The 19,306-nt window shown below is 49.8% G+C and overlaps 1 protein-coding gene across 2 annotated transcripts; it reads right to left on the bottom strand.

Annotated features, from left to right (window-relative positions):
* Nucleotides 1–11,212: 11,212 nt before the first annotated feature.
* Nucleotides 11,213–19,230, bottom strand: CUNH1orf109 (chromosome unknown C1orf109 homolog). 2 transcript variants are annotated; one of them, XM_053897395.1, is made up of 5 exons: nucleotides 19,051–19,230; nucleotides 18,914–19,019; nucleotides 18,442–18,719; nucleotides 16,403–16,582; nucleotides 11,213–14,413 (listed from the first exon to the last, which is right to left on the bottom strand). In XM_053897395.1, the coding sequence occupies exons 3-5, from the start codon at nucleotides 18,714–18,716 to the stop codon at nucleotides 14,098–14,100; spliced, it is 771 nt and encodes a 256-aa protein (XP_053753370.1). In that variant the 5' UTR covers nucleotides 18,717–18,719; nucleotides 18,914–19,019; nucleotides 19,051–19,230; the 3' UTR covers nucleotides 11,213–14,097. The 2 variants fall into 2 exon arrangements, with proteins under 2 accessions (XP_053753370.1, XP_019285786.1); XM_019430241.2 differs by lacking the exon at nucleotides 19,051–19,230 and having other exon boundaries at nucleotides 11,213–14,135; nucleotides 14,295–14,413; nucleotides 18,914–19,013.
* Between the last annotated feature and the right edge of the window lie 76 nt (nucleotides 19,231–19,306).

The following is a 19,306-nucleotide window of genomic DNA, read 5'->3' as shown; positions in this document are numbered from 1 at the left end:
CAGCAGGATTTATGTCCCGTCTAGGGCGGACAGTTTGGCTGCTGTATGAAAGGCTGCGCAGAGCTCAAAGATGGAACTTGTTCCCATTAAACGATTGCAAATGTCAGGCAGCACGGCCTGGGAGCTCCTTGCGCACGCACCCAGGCGGCTGGGAGCCAAGCCGACCGGAACGAGCATGCCGGCTGACCTCATGGTTCCCCCTAATGCAATTAGAGCCCACTAGGAGACAGTGGGTTCCAACACAGAGCCTGAGCAACGTGCTCTCCAGGGGACACGGGGCACCCCGCCCCCCTCCTGAGAGATGGCGCTGGGACAGAGGGTGTTGTTCTAATTAATTGACTGAGATCCATTCCAGTGCAGATGGATGCAGAAATTACCTGCAGATGTGACTGTGCACAACCATTTTAACTGTCTGGGCTGTCACGCAGGCTCGGGGAGCCAAGGCTTCTCGGAGCCGGGTTCATTCCATGCAGCCCCCTGCCGCCGGACAGGGCAGACTTGTGCCAGCCTGAACTGATGAGTGATTGCTACCTCGTTCGGGCCTCCTGGCCATCAGCGCTTCTAGGGTCTGTGTTGTCCAGAGGCCCAGCCGGCAGGGGGTGACTCCCCCGTGGTGCTGGCTAATGGCTTCATGGAGGGCTTCTGCAGGGGCACCTGGAAGCAAGGTGCCATGGTCCTCTGTACACGCTCTTGCTCCCGGGGGGGCCTGAGTCCTCCTCCACGCGCTGCAAAGCCCCTTCCCTGGGTCTTTGAGTCCCTATGCACTTTTGGATTGTACAAAACCAGATAACAAGCTATAGCAGTGCTTCCCACACTGATGACACAAGATCCATGAGAACACTGATTGATTCTTCCTCCATTTTCAGCACCCATGAGGCTCCCGATTCTGTTCCTTGCTGGGACATAACAGAGGACCGGGCCTGGCCCCTGCTCTGGAGAAGCTCACAGTCCAGGGGAAGGAGATCGATGTATAAATAGCTGGTCACCATAGAACGGGATGGGCTGTTCTCCAGGAGTATGAGGTACTGGGAAGCCTCAGATGAGGGAGGCGACTCGGCCTGGGTGATCAAGGCAGACTTCACAGAGGAGGTGATGTTTCAACCGCAAGCAAACAGAACGTCCCTGGGTGGATACAGGGAGAAGGACTTTAGGGCAGAAGCCTGCGGACAAAGGGATGGGGGCAGGGGAGACCTGAGCAGTATGCTGGGAGATGAAGAGAGGGGTCAGCAGGCTAAGGAGAGGCTGTGAATATCCTGCTCGTTTCATGAAGAGTTTGGGTCTCTACCTGGACACTCTGGGAATCTTTGAAAGACTTCAGAAGTAAGAGGACCACATAGTTAGAGCTCTACTTTGCAGCAACCCTCTTGGCAGAGGGTGGACTGGAAGGGGGGAGACTGGGGGCAGAGGCAGCAACAGTCCCGGCAGCGGGAAAAGGGAAGGACAGATTTGTGAGAGGGGTGGACAGGGCCACCTCCCCGGGACCATACGCTGGAGTGGGATGGGGGAGGGGAACGAGGAGGCAGGAAAGAAGAGGAGTCAAGGTGGATAAGCCTGGGAGGGAGCCCTGGCGGGGAGGAGGAGGAGGGTTCTGCTGAAGGCACGACCCCGTGGGTCCCAACTCAGGGGAACGACAGCTGCATTATGGTCCTGGCTGCTTTCAGTTTTGTGAAGGCTTCCCTTCCCTCAGCCTCTATTTCCCCATATCAAGTGAGATGTTAATTCCTACCTCTCTTCCGTCCATTTCCTCCCAATATGGAGAGGGTAAGTGGGAAATACTAGGGGAAGGTATGAGGAGCTCTTTAAGGGAAGTCCTTCTTCAAGCCAGTCTGTGGTGTCCTCTGAGCCTCTGGGTCCACTGTGGGTGGAGGGGGGTGGGGGGGCAGAAGAATCCCAAGCCAGGCTTGCTGTGAGCTCTGAAACTTCCTCACGTAGCCTCCTTGGCAGCCGTCCAAACCTTCCCTCTCTCTTCAAGCCCCCACTGGCTGGTGCCCCATAGCAAACCACCTTGCCTCCTACCTGCCACCCAGATGATGCTCCTTCCCTTTCCTCCCTCCCCCCCCCCCACACCCATTGGGACTGCTTGTGTCCTTCCCTGCCCGGGCCTGAGCCAGCCTCTCCACCTGTGCCCTGGGACTCGGTGCCACCAACCATCCCCTCTCACCTACACAAACAGTTCCTGTCCCCTCCATTCTAACAGAGCCTCTACATCTCCTTCAAGCTATTGTCTTCCTTTCCCTCTTGAAAGTCTGCACTCTTCACTCCGTGGCCTCATCCCATGTCACCCCTCAGTCCATGCAAGCTAGCTACCCTACAACCCAAGAAACTCATCTTTTTTTTTTAATGTTTTATTTATTTTTAAGACAGAGACAGAGCATGAGCGGGGGGAGGGGCAGAGAGAGACAGAGAGACACAGAATCCGAAGCAGGCTCCAGGCTCTGAGCTGTCAGCACAGAGCCCGACTCAGGGCTCAAACTCACAAACCATGAGATCATGACCTGAGCCGAAGTTGGACGCTTAACTGACTGAGCCACCCAGGCACTCCAAGAAACTCGTCTTAAAAAAAAATTGTTTTTAATGTTTTTTATTTTTAAGAGAGAGAGAGAGAGAGAGAGAGAGAGAGAGACAGATCATGAAAAGGGAGGGCAGAGAGCAAGGGAGACGCAGAATCCGAAGCAGGCTCCAGGTTCTGAGCTGTCAGCACAGAGCTCAATGAGGGGCTGGAACTCACAAGCTGTGAGGTCATGACCTGAGCCAGTCAGATCCCCAACCAACTGAGCCACTCAGGCACCCCTCTCCCCACCAAGAAATTCTTCTTACAGAGATCATAGCCTGCGTGGTTCTGTCCTTACCCTACAGAACCCCTCTGCACTCTTACCAGCCTAGACCTTCCTCTCTTCTTGGAACTCTCCTTCCTTGGCTCCTGGCCCCCAGGACCTTCTGGTTCTCCTCTGACCCTCTCTGACATCAACTTGGGCCATGTAGTCCACGGTGAGATTCCCTAACAAGGTCCCTCGGATGCCTCTTCTTCTCTCTGCACACATTCTCCCAAAGCTTTATCACTCTAGTGCTGACTCCTCTGATGATGTCCAAACCTACCTGTCCAGAAATGGGCTGGGCATCCCCCCACCCCTGACACTACTCATATGCTGTCTCCCACCACCCACCCCAAAACTCATTCAGCTCCTGTGTCCCCGACCTTGGTGTATGGCTAACAGCTTGAAGCCATTGTCCCTCATTCCCTACATTTATTACCGGCTTGGTTGACCCCACCCTCCAAACCTCTCTGGAATGGGCTTCTCTCCATCTCCACTGCTGGAGCCCTGGTTTGATCTTCTATCTCACATCTGGACAGCCTCTCTGTCCTCCTCCGCCTGGGGTGACCCTCCTTCCAGGTCCCCGTATGCCTGGCCTTGGGCTTCCCCTCCCACCTCATCTGCCACTGACACCTCTCTCCACTCTGCCCCCCTTGCCTTCCTGCTCCTTTCTGAACACACCAAGCTGGCTTCCACCGCAGGACCCTCTGGAAGACTTTTCCATCAGATCAGCAGTTTTCAAACTTTTTGGTCTCATGACCCCATTACATTTTTTTAAATGTTTATTTTATTCTGAAGGATGGGCAGAGAGACAGAGGGAGAGAGAGAAAATCCCAAGCGGGCTCCGCACTGTCAGCACAGAGCCTTCATGGGGCTCGATCTCATGAACCATGAGATCATGGCCTGAGCCGAAATCAAGAATCGGACGCTTCACTGACTGAGCCACCCAGGCGCCTCGGCACCATTACATTCTTAAAATTGAAGACCCCAAGAAATACAAATCAAAACCACAATGAGATACCACCTTACACCTGTCAGCATGGCTAACATGAACAACTCAGGCAATAACAGACGTTGGCGAGGATAGGGAGAAAGAGGATCTCTTTTGCATTGTTGGTGGGAATGCAAGCTGGTGCAGCCACTCTGGAAAACAGTATGAACGTTCTTCAAAAAATTAAAAATAGAACTACCCTACGACCCAGCGATTGCACTACTAGGTATTTATTGAAGGGATACAGGTGTGCTGTTTCAAAGGGACACATGCATCCCAATGTTTATAGCAGCACTATCAATAATACCCAAAGTATGGAAAGAGCCCAAATATCCACTGACGGATGAATGGATAAAGAAGATGTGGTATATGTATACAATGGAGTATTACTCGGCAATCACAAAGAATATGAAATCTTGTCATTTGCAACTACGTGGATGGAACTAGAGGGTATTACGCCAAGCAAAATTAGTCAGAGAAAGACAAATATCATATGACTTCACTCACATGAGGACGTTAAGACACAAAACAGATGAACACAAGGGAAGGGAAGCAAAAATAATATAAAAACAGAGAGGGGGACAAAACAGAAGAGAGTCGTAAATATGGAGAACAAACAGAAGGTTACTGGAGGGGTTAGGGGAGGGGGGACGGGCTAAGTGGGTAAGGGGCATTAAGGACTCTACTTCTGAAATCATTGTTGCACTATATGCTAACTAATTTGAATATAAGTTAAAAAAAAAGAAATTTAAAGGAAAAACTGAGTAATTTACTTGTTAAATCAAAAGGATAAAGACATAAAAAAAAAATGAGGCCCCCAAAGAGCTTCTGTTTGTGTTTATGAGGGTTACGTGGGTTATTAGAAATTAAATCTAAGAATGTTTTGAAACAGTCGAGCGCACAAGCACGTGTCCTATTAGCTGTCAGAGCAATGATGTCATTACATATCATGGGGCATTGCAAAGCCCCCTTGTACACTCATGAGAGAACGTGAGTAGAAACAACATACAGTGTCTCAGTGTTATGCCACGTCTTCACCAGCGGATCCCCTGAAAGGGGCCCGAGTCCCCAGACAACACTCTGAGAACCATCGCACCAGATAACGCATCTCTGTTTTTTTCACTTCATTTGTGCACACGTTACCTTCTCAGAAAGCCTTCTCTGCCCCTCTTGGCCCCTCCCCAAGTCAGTCTATCCCATTACTCTTACCATCAAAATTATCCATTTTCTTGCCTCCTTTGTCACTCCCCACCAGGATGCAAGCTCCATGCAGGTAGAGGTCCAGACTCTAGGTCAGCTTGGAGCCCAGCATAGCACCTGGCACATAGTAGACACTCAAAGACAGATTTTTAAATGGATGAGTTGTTCTCAAGCCTTTGCCACGTATTAAAGTCATGGGGGAGAGGGCTGTGCTTTTAAAATGACGGCATTCCCGCCAATTAAACCAGAATTGTGGGGGTGGATGCAGGCATTGGCGCTTCTTAAAGTGCCCCAAGTGACTCCAATGTGCAGCCAAGAATAAGAACCACTGGTCTAAATTTTTTTTTAATGTTTGTTTATTTTTGAGGGGGGAGGAGGGGCAGAGAGAGAGGGAGACACAGAATCCGAAGCAGGCTCCAGGCTCCGAGCTGTCATCACAGAGCCTGACGCGGGGCTTGAACCCACGAACTGCGAGATCAAGACCTGAGCCGAAGTCGGACGCTTAACCGACTGAGCCACCCAGGCTCCCCTGGTCTAAATTCTTAAATCCTCGCCGATGGAGAGGCTGTTTTCCCTGACTCGGTCAGAGTTACACACAGAGTATAAATGAGGGCAGCTCCAGGGCTTGCCAGTCTCCTGCTGGCCCCCGCGGCCAGACCTAGGGGTGGTGAGTTGGAGGAAGCTATTAGGTTAGAGTCCTCCACGGGGGAGGAGTGCCCTCGGATCCCACGCCTTGGACCAAAGCGGCGGGTCCACAGCGTGCGTCACTGGCACTGGTTATGCTCACGCACGTCCACCGGGCTCCCTGCACCGGGTGCACTTGCCCCCATGCAGTGGCGTGGAATCCTCATGCTTTGGTAACTCACGGAGAATGATGGTGACTTCAGTGGATAGACACAGAAATGAGGCAGGTCCCCAGATTGCCCTGGGCTGGGGGAAGTCTCAACATCCACCGCCCTTGCCTCTGAAGTGTAGCCAAATGCAGCCAGGAAATGACACACCTTCCTCTCCTATGTGAGCAACGCTTCCCTCACCCAGCAGTCACCAGAACCCCTGCCTGCTTCAGGGACTCTCAGGCCCATGCTGGGAACTTCTGCTCAGGGCTGGTGTCAGCCACCATGCGGCCCGGAGCAGCTCCTGAGGCAAGAGTTGCTAGGGAGAGACGACGTACCCAGCACCATGTTGGGTGTGCTCTACACACGGACTTGTTTTATCCTGGTGGTTGTCAGAGGGAGATAATGGTCTCCATTACCCAGGGGAGGAAACTGAGGCACGGAGAGGTTTAGATGACTTGACCAGGGACACCCCGCCAGGTCTGTCTCAGACGACTATGCAGTAGATTGAATACTGGGGCTCGTCAAGGATGAAAATTGCAGATCGGCAGTGTGACCTTGGAGAAATCACACGACCTTCCTAAATCCGGCTCCTTAGGGAAACAGTGCCTACCCCACGGGGTTGTTATAATGGATACAAAGCTCTCGATATAAGCATGAAGCGGAGAGATTGCTCAGTAAATAGTAATCACAGGATTATTCTTGTTGGTTCCCCAATCCTTTCCATTACACCCCGGCACTTCTCAGAGGAAAATGACTTGTACTTGTATACAATTTAAAGTTCTTCCTCACGTATCAGCCCATTTACTTTTTTGCAGTGGCCCTACGAAGTTGAAACTTTTGTCCACCCCACTGTGTTTTTGGTCTTTTGATCAAGACAGTGGGGACCAGAGAGGTCAAGTTACCTGCTCAGGTCCCACAGGGGTGAGTGGCAGACGTCCCCACTGCCGGTCCAGAACCTTCTCCCCCACACTGCAGTAGCAGCTGCAGAGGCCCATGACCGACCCTGATCCCAAGCAGAGGTTACGCCCTGGGTTCCTGGGAAGGAGAGAGGCGGGGAAGCCTGAGGTGGGAGGGGGTGCAGAGAGGAGGGTGGAGCTGTGTCCTTGATGTGGTGGCTGGGCCCATTCGGGGTTGTCGCCACAGTCCTAGGGCTTGGCTGGGGCAGCAACCGCCGTTTCCGCTGGTGTGGCAATGCCGGGTGGATCTGGACACCCACGCCAGGCGGGGTTGGGGGAGGGAGGATGCTCTGCCTGGCCTGGTCTGTGGCTCTTTGTCGGGGTGGGGGTCCACTCCTGGCCTGTTTGATTTCCATCATCTGGCCCTAGGGTGCTCCTAGACCCCCACTTCCTCCTGCTGGAGTGCATTAGCCAGAAATCATTTCTGAAAGGTGACAATGGGCCAGGAGCAGCTGAGTGGGACTGGGAAGCACCTCTTCAGGGCCTTTGAAGACATGGTCACATGATGGGGATGGCCTGTAACCAGAAGGTCGGGTAACAGGAGCCTTTGGGAGTGGAGCAAGGCCAGATTCCTCACTGATGGATAAGTCATCTGCTCTGCGCAGGCTCAGACTTGGGAGGAGAGAGGGTCTGTCCACAGGTCTGAGGGAGCTACTACTAGGAGGAAGCAGGGCAGGACCAGCAACATACTTTGCAGGGCCCAGTGCCAAATGAAAATCCCCCCTTCTTGTCCAAAAGCTATTAAGAATGTCCAGCAGGTGACGGCAGAGCATTTAGCCAAGGCGGGTGACCCTTAGATGCACAGGTCACGTGTCCATGAAGCCACCCTGAAGTGGGATCGAGGGAAAGTGAGCCAAGGAGGAAGTCGCGTGAAGGGCAGCCACAGGGGTCTTCTTTCGGCCCTGATGACCTCCTGACCAAAACAAAGAGAAGCTGCAAACATAAAGACGAACAGGTCTGGAGCCACACTCAATGTTTCCTAGACGGACAGCACGCTCCGCTGGGGCATTTGTAGCTCTCCCGAGTAACCCGGGCCACCTCGGCCAACCGGCATCCTCAGAGCGTCCAGGTCTTGCCTTATTTGGAGGAGGGAGGGCATTCAACTTGTATCTCTGTCTTGGGGGAGTTCGAAGTGCTGGGAAAAGATGTCATGCCTTTTTTTTTTTTTTTTCCCCATTTGGGAAAAAGGCGTCTGGAGCTATTCCTTTAGTTTACGGAACTGACAACCAAGGATGGTGAGTACAAAGGGTGATGGCCCAGGAAAGAGTCAAAATATTAATAACGGGCTTGGTTGGCACTGTCCTCCAGTCCCCCGCCCTGGGGTTCGTGTGGCCGGGAAGCCTGATGTCTCTGTTTCAGCAGTGGGATCAGAACCAGCTTTCAGAGCAACATAAGCCAGGGGTAATTTTTAGCACAGACGTAACTTTCTAGTTCTTTTTCCCTACCCCTCATTTTTCAGTTGCCTTTAAAGAGGCCGCAGAGAGCTGAAAAACAAATCCAAGTTTAAAGAGACAAGTGCAAAAATGCAAACCGGGCAAGGGGACAGAGCCACCAGCTGGACAAAATGTGCCTGGAAAATAGCATCCTCTGCTTGGCAGGTGCTGGGAATTTATGGCTGAGTTTTGCAGACTTTCACCACGTTACGAGCCAGCTCAGGAGACCCTCATAAAACCCTGCTTATATGAAAGAACAAACTAGCTGATAAAAGTCAGCTGCTGCCTATAAACGCGCTGTGGGGATTGCAATTGAGTGGTGGATTTATTAGTCTGGGCTCTTTGTGCAAGTTAAGAACTACTGCCCACGGCAGAATCGGGAAGGGTTGCTCTCTGCTCACATGACGACAAGCGGGCCATGCTCACCCCTCCCCGGTTACTTTCTCCATTAGAGACCGGAGGGAAGATTCTCGCTGAGATTAGGTTGCTCGGGATCTACTCTTACACTCCCCTTTCTTCCCTCCCACAAAAACCTACCAAAAGAATCAGTCACTCTCCATCTGCACTCCACACGTCCTTTATGACAGCAATTCTAACATGGGCTTACCTATCTGCCTGGCCCGCTGGACCATGTACTTCTGTCTCTTTGTATCCCCAGCAATCGGTTCTGTGCTGGGCACGCAGGGAGGCCTCTGAAGGAATGAATACAGATCCGGCAGACTATAAGGTGCCGTATGCAGAAGTTACTCCCAGCCCTCTCTCTCTGCTGCTTTTTCTTAGGATTAAAGCCATCTTTCTTTCTCTTTTTCTTTTCTTTTTCTTTCTTTCCTTCTTTCTTCTCTCTTTCCTTCCTTTCTTTCCTTCTTTTTCTTTCTCTCTCCCTTCTTTCTCTCCCTCTCTCTCTCTTTATTTTTAAATATTTACTTATTTTGAGAGGGAGAGAGAGAATCCCAAGCAGGCTCTGTTGTCAGCACAGAGCCCACCCCAAGGCTCCGGCTCACAAACTACCGGATCATGACCTGAGCTGAAAACATGAGTTGGACGCTTAACCAACTGAGCCACCCAGGCGGCCCTGGATTAAGGCTCTTTAAAAAAAAAAGAAAAAAATTCTTTTAATGTCTATTTTTGAGAGAGAGAGACAGGGAGCGAGCAGGGGAGGAGCAGAGGGAGACAGAGTCCAAAGCAGGCTCCACACTGAGCTGTCAGCACAGCGCCCGATGTGGGACTCAAACTCACGAACTGTGAGATCATGACCCGAGCCAAAGTCAGCTGCTTGACTGACTGAGCCACCCAGGTGCCCCCCAAGGCTCTTTCTTAAATGACCCTGCAACAGAATAAAGGTGCTTGATAAGAATGCAGGCATTTAGCCCCTCCTCACACAGGCCAGATCAGAATCTCTGGGGCTGGGGCCCTAATATGCTGTACCAGGTACCAGTCTCAGAAAAAAAAAAAAAAAAAAAAAAAAAAAGGCTTTCTTTTGCACTCTATAGAAACCAAGCGGCGTTTCAGGAATGATGGGGAGAGAGAGTGCTTGGAAGATAAACCCATCATTCCTTAAGGACTGGCTATCTCCTCCCAGCCCTGGCATTAAGGGCAAAGGTGCAGGACTCTGGCAGACAGTCTAGGGACTCACTCCTGCCCTCCTGGCTATGGGTCCAGAAGGGGGGCTAACTGGCAAGGTCACGGCCACCCAGAGAGAACCCTGCCTGCTTTCACGTGCCACTGCCGCACCTGATGGGGTCAGCACTGCACTCACCTCTGAGTGGAATCCTGTCCCATGCAGACCTCCAACTCTTGTCACAGCTGAGTGGGTGGCTGGGGTGCATTTGCCCTCTGCAGCAGAGGGGAAATGGTGGTGAAGGGAAAAGACTCCTCTCATCAGAGCCCAGAAAAACCTGATTCAAAATGTGGCGATGTCACTGATAAGCCATGGGCGCTTAGGAAATGCACCAGGTCTCAGAGCCTACTTGTTTCACGGCTTGTGTTAAAGAGGATCACAGAGCTACCCGTTTAGGTGACTCAGAGTCTGTAGTAAATTTCCACCCCTTACATGTTTACAAATTTACCCAAGCCCCTTACATGTCTCTTCTCACTTAGGTCCTGTAAGGACCTATACCGTCATCTCCATTACACAAATGAACAAACTGTAGAGGAGAGAGGATTTCCCCAAGACTAGCTGGTGAGAGGCTGAGCTGAGACTTGAACCCAGGTCTGGGTCACTCATGATTCAGCACACTTTCCCAAGTGTATTATCTTCCTCTCCTCCCTGAGCTTGTTCCCCTAGATGCACGCCCTCCCAGGCGAATGTGCACAGAGAGAAGGGACCGACAACTCAGCACTCGGACAGCTGGGGATGGTACCTGGCTCCTATCATCCACATTAAAGTCAGACAATGAAGTCACCATGCAATCTGGACACTCTTTGGGCAGGGCAGAAGTCCTCTTCAGAGCCTAGGATGATCCCACCGGCTTTAAAAACCCCTTCTCCACCATGAGAATTTTGAGGTCAAATTCTAAACGTGGATGCAGTAGAGACAGGAAAGAAAGAATCCTAAATTCTTCATTTCATCCCAACAGATTGTCTCACTGACAGGGAAGGGGTTCTGACCCCCGAGAGTCTATTTCCCCAACTAAAGGAAACAGAAAAGAGCTCCCATCTAATATCTCAACCCCTATGCTATGGCATGCTTAAGGAGGGATCACTGGAAGCATTCCTGCTATGAGTCTGCTTAGTTTAGAAGTTAAATAGGAGTCCAGTAAAAATACCAACAGACTTCTTTCTTTATTGGGGGTGAGCCGGTGCAGTGGGATTAGCTAGTTGAAAAATTCCAGGGAAAACAGGCATAATGAACGGGGGTGGGAGTACAGGAAGGTGGTGGAAACCCATAAGACACTAAGACTTTGAAAACAACCTAAATGTCCATTGGTAAGGGGCTACTTAAATAAACTATGGTATACCCAAACAACAGAAAAATATGCAACTATTCTAGAAAAAATTAAGGAAGCTCTTTATGTATTCACATAGAATGACCTTCGAGATACAGTAATTGGGGGAGGGGGGAGAGGTGCAAAGCTGAGTACACAGTATGCTACAGTTTGTACAAAATTTGGGAGAAAACAAAAAAACCCATTTGCTCATTATATTAGTTATCTATTGCTATGCGACAGATTACCCCAAAACTTAACGGTTTAAAACGAACGTTTATTATGTTTCCATGGGTCAGGAATCCGGCCACAGCTCAGCTGGTTGCCTTTGTCTTAGGTCCTCATGAAGTTGTAGTCTAGCTGTTAGCTGGGGCTGTGGTCTCACCAGAAGGCTTAAGTCACAGGGGCGCAGGGGTTCTGCTTCCAAGCTCAGTCACGCGATTGCTGGCAGGCATCGGTCTCTCACACAAGCTCTCCACAGGGCCGACTTGGAACACTGCAGCTGACTTCTCCCAGCGTGAGGGATCCAAGAGGGAGTGATGGACCAAGATGGAGGCTGCAGTCTTAACAGCTAGTTTCAGAACGAACACCCCACCGCTCCCATAGAATCTAGGGCGTTGCCCCCGCCCCCCAGACCTACAAAATTAGGGTCTAAATTTTAACAAGAGCCCAGTGATTTCTATACACGTTAAAGCTTGAGAAACACTGGTTTAAATCTTTCCCTGGTTGAACCATAAACCTTTCTAGGGATCTCTTTCATCTGTCTCCAGAGCACATCATAAGGCCTGACACCCAAATGTCTTTTAAGTTTTATTTATGATTATTAACGTATGTGATAGATTTTTTAAATTCCTGGGAGAACATCTACCATATTGTTAAAAACAGTAGACAGTGTGCATTTTCACTTTCTGTAATACTTCAATCTTCTACAATGAGAATGTACAATCTTTATAAGTAGAAATACATGAAGATTTGGAAAAACAAAAGATATAATACATTCTTAAAATTGTATATGAGATGTACACTGGTGTATATTGTGTTGAGCTATTTTTAGAAATACGAAAGTGAAAAGATGGCTAAAAAAGTTTTTTTTGAGTTTATCTAGGGACACCTGGGTGACTCAGTCAGTTAAGCATCTGACTTCAGCTCAGGTCATGATCTCGTAGTCTGGGAGTTCGAGCCCTACATCGGGCTCTGTGCTGAAAGCTCAGAGCCTGGAGCCTGCTTCAGATTCTGTGTCTCCCTCTCTCTGTGCCTCTCCCCAGCTCATGCTCTTTCTCTCAAAAATAAATAAAAATTTTAAAATTTTAAAAATAATAAAAGTCTATCGAAAAAAATAATAATTAAAAAAAATAAAAAGTTTATTTAACAGTATATACCAATGATGCCACATTTGTGGGTTTTTTTTTTAATTTGTGGATATGGACACAGAAAGAGCCATATATCAAAATTTCTCTGATGGAGTTTGTGTTTCATACTTTTCTACATTTAAAATTTTTCCTACAATTTTCCTCTGATTTTTTAAAAAGCATATAGATCACTTTTGTAGTAAAAAAAAAAAAAAATTCATCTTCATTTTAAAAATATCTACACTCTTTATTAAGCCTCTCTACATCCAGTGACCCAGATTTTCCCACAGCCTAGGAAGCTGACAGGTCTGGAAGTACCCAACCATTTCACAGATGAAGGCACTGGGCTTCAGAAATAACGCTGATGGCCTGATTCTGGGCGCTCTTCTTCCACCGTGCAGCTACTCCAGGATCAGAGGGATGTGGAAAATCAGGTGCCAGCTTTGGTCAGAAAAAAACCCCCATCATTTTAGCAGTCTTACTATGCCCAGTTACTTAACTCTCAGACAGAGAACAGAGGAACACCATCGAAGACAAAGCACGGAGAATGATTCATGCTGCGCCACCTCCCCCTGGTGGCGGACTCCGGAAACTGAATGACGACGAGGAGCTAAAGCAGCTGGACAATGATAGACGACTCTGACTTATGAGTTTTCAAACTTTACGATGGTGCAAAAGCAATACGTGTCCACCAGAAACCGTACTTCAGATTTTGAATTTGGATCTTTTCTCGGACTGGCAATACGCGGTCCGATCCTCTCTTGTGACACCGGGTGACAGCAGCAAGCCCCAGCTTACGGTCAGCCCCAAGTTCACAAGGGTACACAACGTATACAGCCACTCCGTGCCCATACCACCCTTCTGTTTTGCAATCAATTACACGAGATATTCAACACTTTATGGTACAATAGGCTTGGTATTCAATGATTTTACCCAACTGTAGGCTAATGTGAGTATTCAGGGCACATTTAAGGCAGGCGAGGCTGAGCTATGACATTTGGTAGGGTAGGTGCATTAAATGCATTTTTGACTCACGATATTTTCAACTTACATGATGACATTATCAAGATGTAACACCATTATAGGTCGAGGAAGATCTGTACTGTCTTCCATCAATATCACCCTTATTTCTTTAAATCATCAAGAAAAATCATCTTGCATCAGGGAATCGGGTACTGATACAAATACACATAACAGGGCCGGGTGTCAACCAAGCTCAGAGCTTTGGATGATGCTCAGAGGGATGCTACTCTCTCCCCCGTCCTTTCCTTCCCTACCACATCTGTGGCTGTGGCTCCTGCCCCCAGTGTTCTCTTGCACTGCCTTTCCTGCATTCTCTCTGCCTCCATCATCCATTCCCGAGCCCAGAAAAGGGCAAGGGGCGTCCACGTACTTTCAACCATGACAGAGCAGGGGGAGGCCGCAACATTAGAAACATCTAACACAACCCTCCCAAGGGCTACTCCTCCGGCCCCAGGCACTAATCTTTCAAGTATGTTAGGTTACAATACTGACATTTCTTTAGAAATACCAGAATGCGTCAGTATCAGCCATCAACCGTGTCTCACTAGTATGCTGATAAACACACCACTTCCTTACTCTTCCAAGAAGAAGGAAACATTCAGTAGGGTATCTGGAATAGGAAGAGAGAAAAACTGTGGCATATCACCTCTCCAGGGAACGTAAAACATCAGATTTATAAAAAATATGCAGGCACTGCAAGGGCATCTCTGTAAGACAGAGAGACACAGAGAAAGAAAGCAGACATGAAGGCATAAATGAAAACCAGTACCTTGTACAAGGGTTTGGTGTTCATCTTCTGAAATCCGGTCCCAGGCCTTGGGCAAAGCTTGGATGTTGGCCAAGTCTCCCCACTGGATGGAGGACAGGAGGCACTTTCTCTTCAGGTAACTTCCGGGAAGTTAAGGACTGCTCAAAAAGACAACGAAATATGCTGAAGGGAAAAATACCCTGGGGGAGCTACGAGAAGCTAGAAGGGTAAGGGGTAGCTCTCTCGCACTCACCTATGTCACACATCTTTGCTGAGCACCTCTTCACTCACAGTGCTACAGGGCCAGAGGGATGAAACATCACCCCAACAATCTAGGATCTCACCACGCTGAGCAGAAAAACCAGAAAGTAGAAAGGGAGAATCTCAGGGACACAAAAGAGGAAACTCTGTGGCGGTTCAGAAGTTGAGTGACGAGTCCCTCCTATTTGGAGGGCCTCAGGAAGATTCCAGCTGGCAAGAAAAGCATAAGGTGCAGAAGTGAGGAAGCATGGAATGGTTTCAGGGCCGAGTAAATCCTGCAATCTGGCCGGCTGGAACACGCACAGCAGTCAGAAAGGTGGCTGAGAAGGCAGGCTGAGCCAGAACACAAAGAGCACCGAAGACCCACATGGGGATTCTGGAAGCTGTCGAAAACTCCTCTATAGGCAACAGGCAGAACAAAGATGTCTTCAGGCTACCGTTGAGGTCCCTAGCCGGAGCCGGCTTAGAGGGAAAGAAGGCAGAGACAGAGAAACCTGTCAAGAGGCTGCATAGATCAAGGGGCCTCATGAGAGGCAAGAGACTATGGAAGAGGCAGTGCAGATAGAGAAGAAAAATACAAGAAGCGCCAAGGAAACGGATTCAAAACACCTGACAGGCGGCCGTAGAAGAGTACCTGGCACATAGTCAGCGCTCAGTAACACTGGCGGCAGCTACTGCTCCCCCGCCTAGTCTGTCCCACTGCCTCCACAGCTGCCACCGCCACAGCTGCCACCAATGCAGTGAAAAAGGAAAGAGAGAGGGAGAGGGGGAAGGGGCTGCTGGAGTTCCCACACAATGATCACACAGGGTTGATCCTACACCTGGAGGGAAAGGGGACTGAGTGTGGCGGCAGGACCGAGGAGCTTGTGCTCCCAGGAGCGACCCGGCTGGAGGCAGCTGCGGGAAGCTGAACATCAAGGCTAGAAATGAGAATGAAGGGCGGATTGGGGAGTTACTCAAATGAAGGCAGAAACTGAAGCCAGAGCAGAGATGCGTGATTCAGGCAAGACTTATGAGAGGGGCGCCTAAGTGGCTCAGTCAGTGAAGCGGCCGACTTCGGCTCAGGTCGTGAACTCATGGTTCAGGAGTTCGAGCCCCGCATTGGGCTCTGTGCTGACAGCAAGGAGCCTGGGGCCTCCTTTCGGGTTCTGTGTCTCCCTCTCTCTCTGCCCCTCCCCTGCTCACACTCCGTCTCTCAAAAATAAATAAACATTAGGAAAAAAAAAAAAAAAATTGAGAGAAAAGGGCCAGAACTCCAATGAACTGGTGGTATTCCTGCAGCTCCCCTGGCTCCACACCACCCCAAGTCTTTCCTCCGAACTCAGCCAGGTGATACTGTGAGAAAACACAGGCTGATTATGTTATCCTTCTTCTCAAAACCTTCTAACAGCTTTCCACCTCACTCTGAGCAAAAGCCAAAATCCTTTCAAAGACCTCCAGGGCCCTATGAGGTCCAGCCCCATCTCTCTGACCGTGTCTCCTGTTAGGCTCCCCGTCCTCATCCGCTCTAGCCCTGCTGGCTTCCGCACTATTTCATGAACATGTCAGGCATGCTCTCCCCCACAGGGCCTTTGCACTTGCAGTTTCTTCTACCTGGGACACGCTTCCCCCAAATATCACATGGCTCTCTCCTTCGCTCTCGTTAGGTCTTTTCTCAAATGCCACTAACCCAGTGAGCCCTCTCCTGCCCACCCTATTTCAAGTCAGGACTCCATGCTCATCCCTCACTTGCCCTGCTTTATTCTTCTCTAAGTTCAGAGATCAAAGAGAACTGATTGACCCACACTACGTAGTGGTATAATCTCACGAAAACTGAAAGACTTCCTGAAGCAGCTCTGGACGCTGCCTGAAACATGTGCAAAGGATACGAATTTCGATAATGTCTCTCAATGTCTTGCAACCATTCCAACATGTCAGCCACCGAAGGGCTCACAACCGAAGCCTGGAGGACACCATCCATGCCAATCGTGTCTGCATGCTGCTCATAGGTCTGAAGCACTTGCTCCACGTGGCTGCTGACGGTGTCACGCACCTTGAGGAGGGCACTTCTGGGGGAAAAGAAGTCTCGTATTGGGCAATATCATGAGAAAGGCCTAAGGCAGGGTTCCTCAACCTCAGCACACTCACATTTTGGCCTGGATGGTTCTTTGTGGTGGGGAGGTTGCCCTGTGTATTTTAGGACGTCGGGCAGCATCTTTGGCCTGTACCCACTAGATGACAGGAGCAAACCATGCCCCCACCCTCCCTGAGCTATGACGATCAGTAATGTCTCCAGGTATTGCCAAATGTCCCAATGGGAAAAATTGCTCCGGAGGCACAGACTACTGTGGATCCTCGGAAAGTTACTTATTCTCAATCACGTATAAAAATGGTCTGTCTTGCTCACTGCACACCCTAAGTACCTAGAACACGGACACTGGTGCACACAATGACAAACACTTGTTCAATGGATGAATGAGCGGAACGGGTTCTTATGAGGACTAAGTGCAATAACGCATATAAAATGCCCAGTAGGAAAGTACCCACCTTATGGTAAATATTTTTATCATTCCACTGGTGACTCCAAGGGACCAGCCACCAAGAAGAAGGCTACAACTTCCAAAAGGACAAAGAATTCCCTAACCTAGAACTGGGGCTTTCAAAACGTGTGGCCTTGACTCACAATTAAAAAACAGACTTAGGGGCGTCTGGGTGGCTCAGTCGGTTAAGTGTCCGACTTCAGCTCAGGTCATGAACCATGGGTTCGAGCCCTGCGTCAGGCTCTGTGCTCACACCTCAGAGCCTGGAGCCTGCTTCAGATTCTGTGCCTCCCTCTCCTTCTGCCCCTCACCTGCTTGCTCACTCACTCTTTCTCTCTCTCAAAAATAAATAAAACATTTAAAAATTAAAAAAAAAAGAATGCCAAAAAAAAAAAAAATAGACTTAAAGTAACAGCCCAATCCTCACAAATATGTCAAGAACTGACATAAAAGTACCTTAGAATATACCACAACATAATTTAATTGACTGATGGTCTATCTCTTCTAATCAACTAAGAAACTAAGTCTGGTTCATTGCTGTATTCCGAGCACCTTGCACTCGGCATCCCGTAAAGGCTTCATGAATGTATTTTGTACAAATGAATACAAAGAAGGGCCCCATCTTTGACCATTTCCAAGTAGTCTATGGCACAGACTGTATACACTAGAACCTTCTCTTGCTCTAGTCAAGGAATGGCCTACGTGCCCTGCCTCTTGTCTATCCTCAATACTTAGAACTCTTAGAGGGTCTCCCGTTCGGCATACTAAGAGCTTAGAGATGTGCTATGCTTGGCACAGAGACATCAACGTATAGCAGAACAGAGTGGCAGCGGACCACTCTGGCCTTGACATCAGGTAAACTTGAGTTAGATCCCAGCTTTACCATTTACGAGTTGTGTGACCACAGGCAATCTGATGGAGCCTCGGTTTCCTCACCAGCAAAATGGGATGAAGTGAGGTTAAGTTAGAGATCTGAAAAGATTTTATGAGATGATACCAGGGTAAAACCCTTGACTCTTAGCACCTCTGAAGTTTAAAGTACAATTCCTCACTGCTTTTTACAAAAGAACTGTAGAGGGGGGCTAATAAGCTTTCTCTATGGCTTTTCTCTTCTCCTTTTGTAACTTCTCCTAAGGCCACCACTGCCATGCCTTATGGGGCAATGGAAATGCCATAAAATGACTTTCTGACAAGAGGTCCCGTTGCGCAACAAATGGAGCAGAGGGTTGGAAGGAGGGAAAGGTTGAACAGAGGAGGGAAGGATGGGACACCTCCAAATATCATGCTCTCAAGTATGGGAGAAAACTCTCTCCTGACTGATACTGGCTACTTATTAAAGACCAAGTTTTCCCATTTTTCTCCAAGAAGGAGCGGCTTTGAACTCTTACAGCCTCTCCTCTAACTTGTCCAAGACAGTGTCGCCAGCCCACAGCTGCTTGCGCCTCAGCCGCTCCTTTAAGTCTGGGAAGGCCCGAAGTGGTGGCACGTCCTCAAACCGCAGATTCTGGGCCGCCTGCAGCTGCTCTGCCAGGTTGCTGAGGGACAGCAGGAGGGGCTGGCAGTCCCTTAGCGCGCTCTGCCACAGGCCCTGCTGCTCCTCCACCACCGGGAAGCACTGCTTCAGGGCCTCCTGCACCGCAAGCAGAGGTTGGTCTTGGGTCATCTTCTGCCGAGAACAAAAACAGAAAGAAAAGAAAAGAAAAAAACCAACAACAGCATTAGGGCCGCAAGTGGGCGGGGGAAGTACCGGGTCCAGGAGTGATTCTCGTGTTCAAGTGAGGTTCAGCTAAGTCAGGGTCTCCTCGCTGGGGGCTGTCCATCCCTTCCGACAGGAAGTCCTGGCGCGCGGCGCTGTCTTACCTTCAGAGGGGCTCTCGGAGGCCGGGCCCTCGTCTCCCACCTCCGGAAGGGTGTCCGCTCTACCCGTCGGAGGAGCTTTTGTCCGCGGCTAAGGCAGTCTCCGCGGTTTCAGACCGCGGATTCCGCAGGCCGGAGGGCTCTCTCCAAACGCGCGCTTCCCGAGCCAAAATCTTGTCTCCTTTCCTTGAAGCTGCCTTTCCGTAAACCAGCGAGAAAACTGAAAGCTAATACGGTCAAACTTCGAGGACCCGCCAGGGCTGCGCCCAAGCGCCCGCAGTCTCGCTGCGCATGCCCCTGCGAGGCTGCTTAGTCGCGAACCTATGTCGTCACCGCAATGCCTTCTGGGTGTTGTAGTCCTACGTGTGGACGGGCGGCCTGGTCGCGGAGCTTCCT

Source organism: Panthera pardus, unplaced genomic scaffold (assembly GCF_024362965.1).
Source record: "Panthera pardus isolate Hobbes unplaced genomic scaffold, ASM2436296v1 HiC_scaffold_11, whole genome shotgun sequence".
Classification (NCBI taxonomy): Eukaryota; Metazoa; Chordata; class Mammalia; order Carnivora; family Felidae; genus Panthera; species Panthera pardus.
This window is presented reverse-complemented; position numbering and strand designations above follow the sequence as displayed.

Bases quoted from the DNA above. Each gene is read 5' to 3' on its own strand.
- CUNH1orf109 (XM_053897395.1), bottom strand. From the start codon at position 18,716: ATGACCCAAGACCAACCTCTGCTTGCGGTGCAGGAGGCCCTGAAGCAG. The intron at 16,583-18,441 runs GTAAGAGTTCAA...CTTTTCCCCCAG, and splicing joins GACAAGTTAGAGGAGAGGCT to AAGTGCCCTCCTCAAGGTGC. The intron at 14,414-16,402 runs GTATCCTTTGCA...ACTTCCCGGAAG, and splicing joins GAGAGACATTATCGAAATTC to TTACCTGAAGAGAAAGTGCC.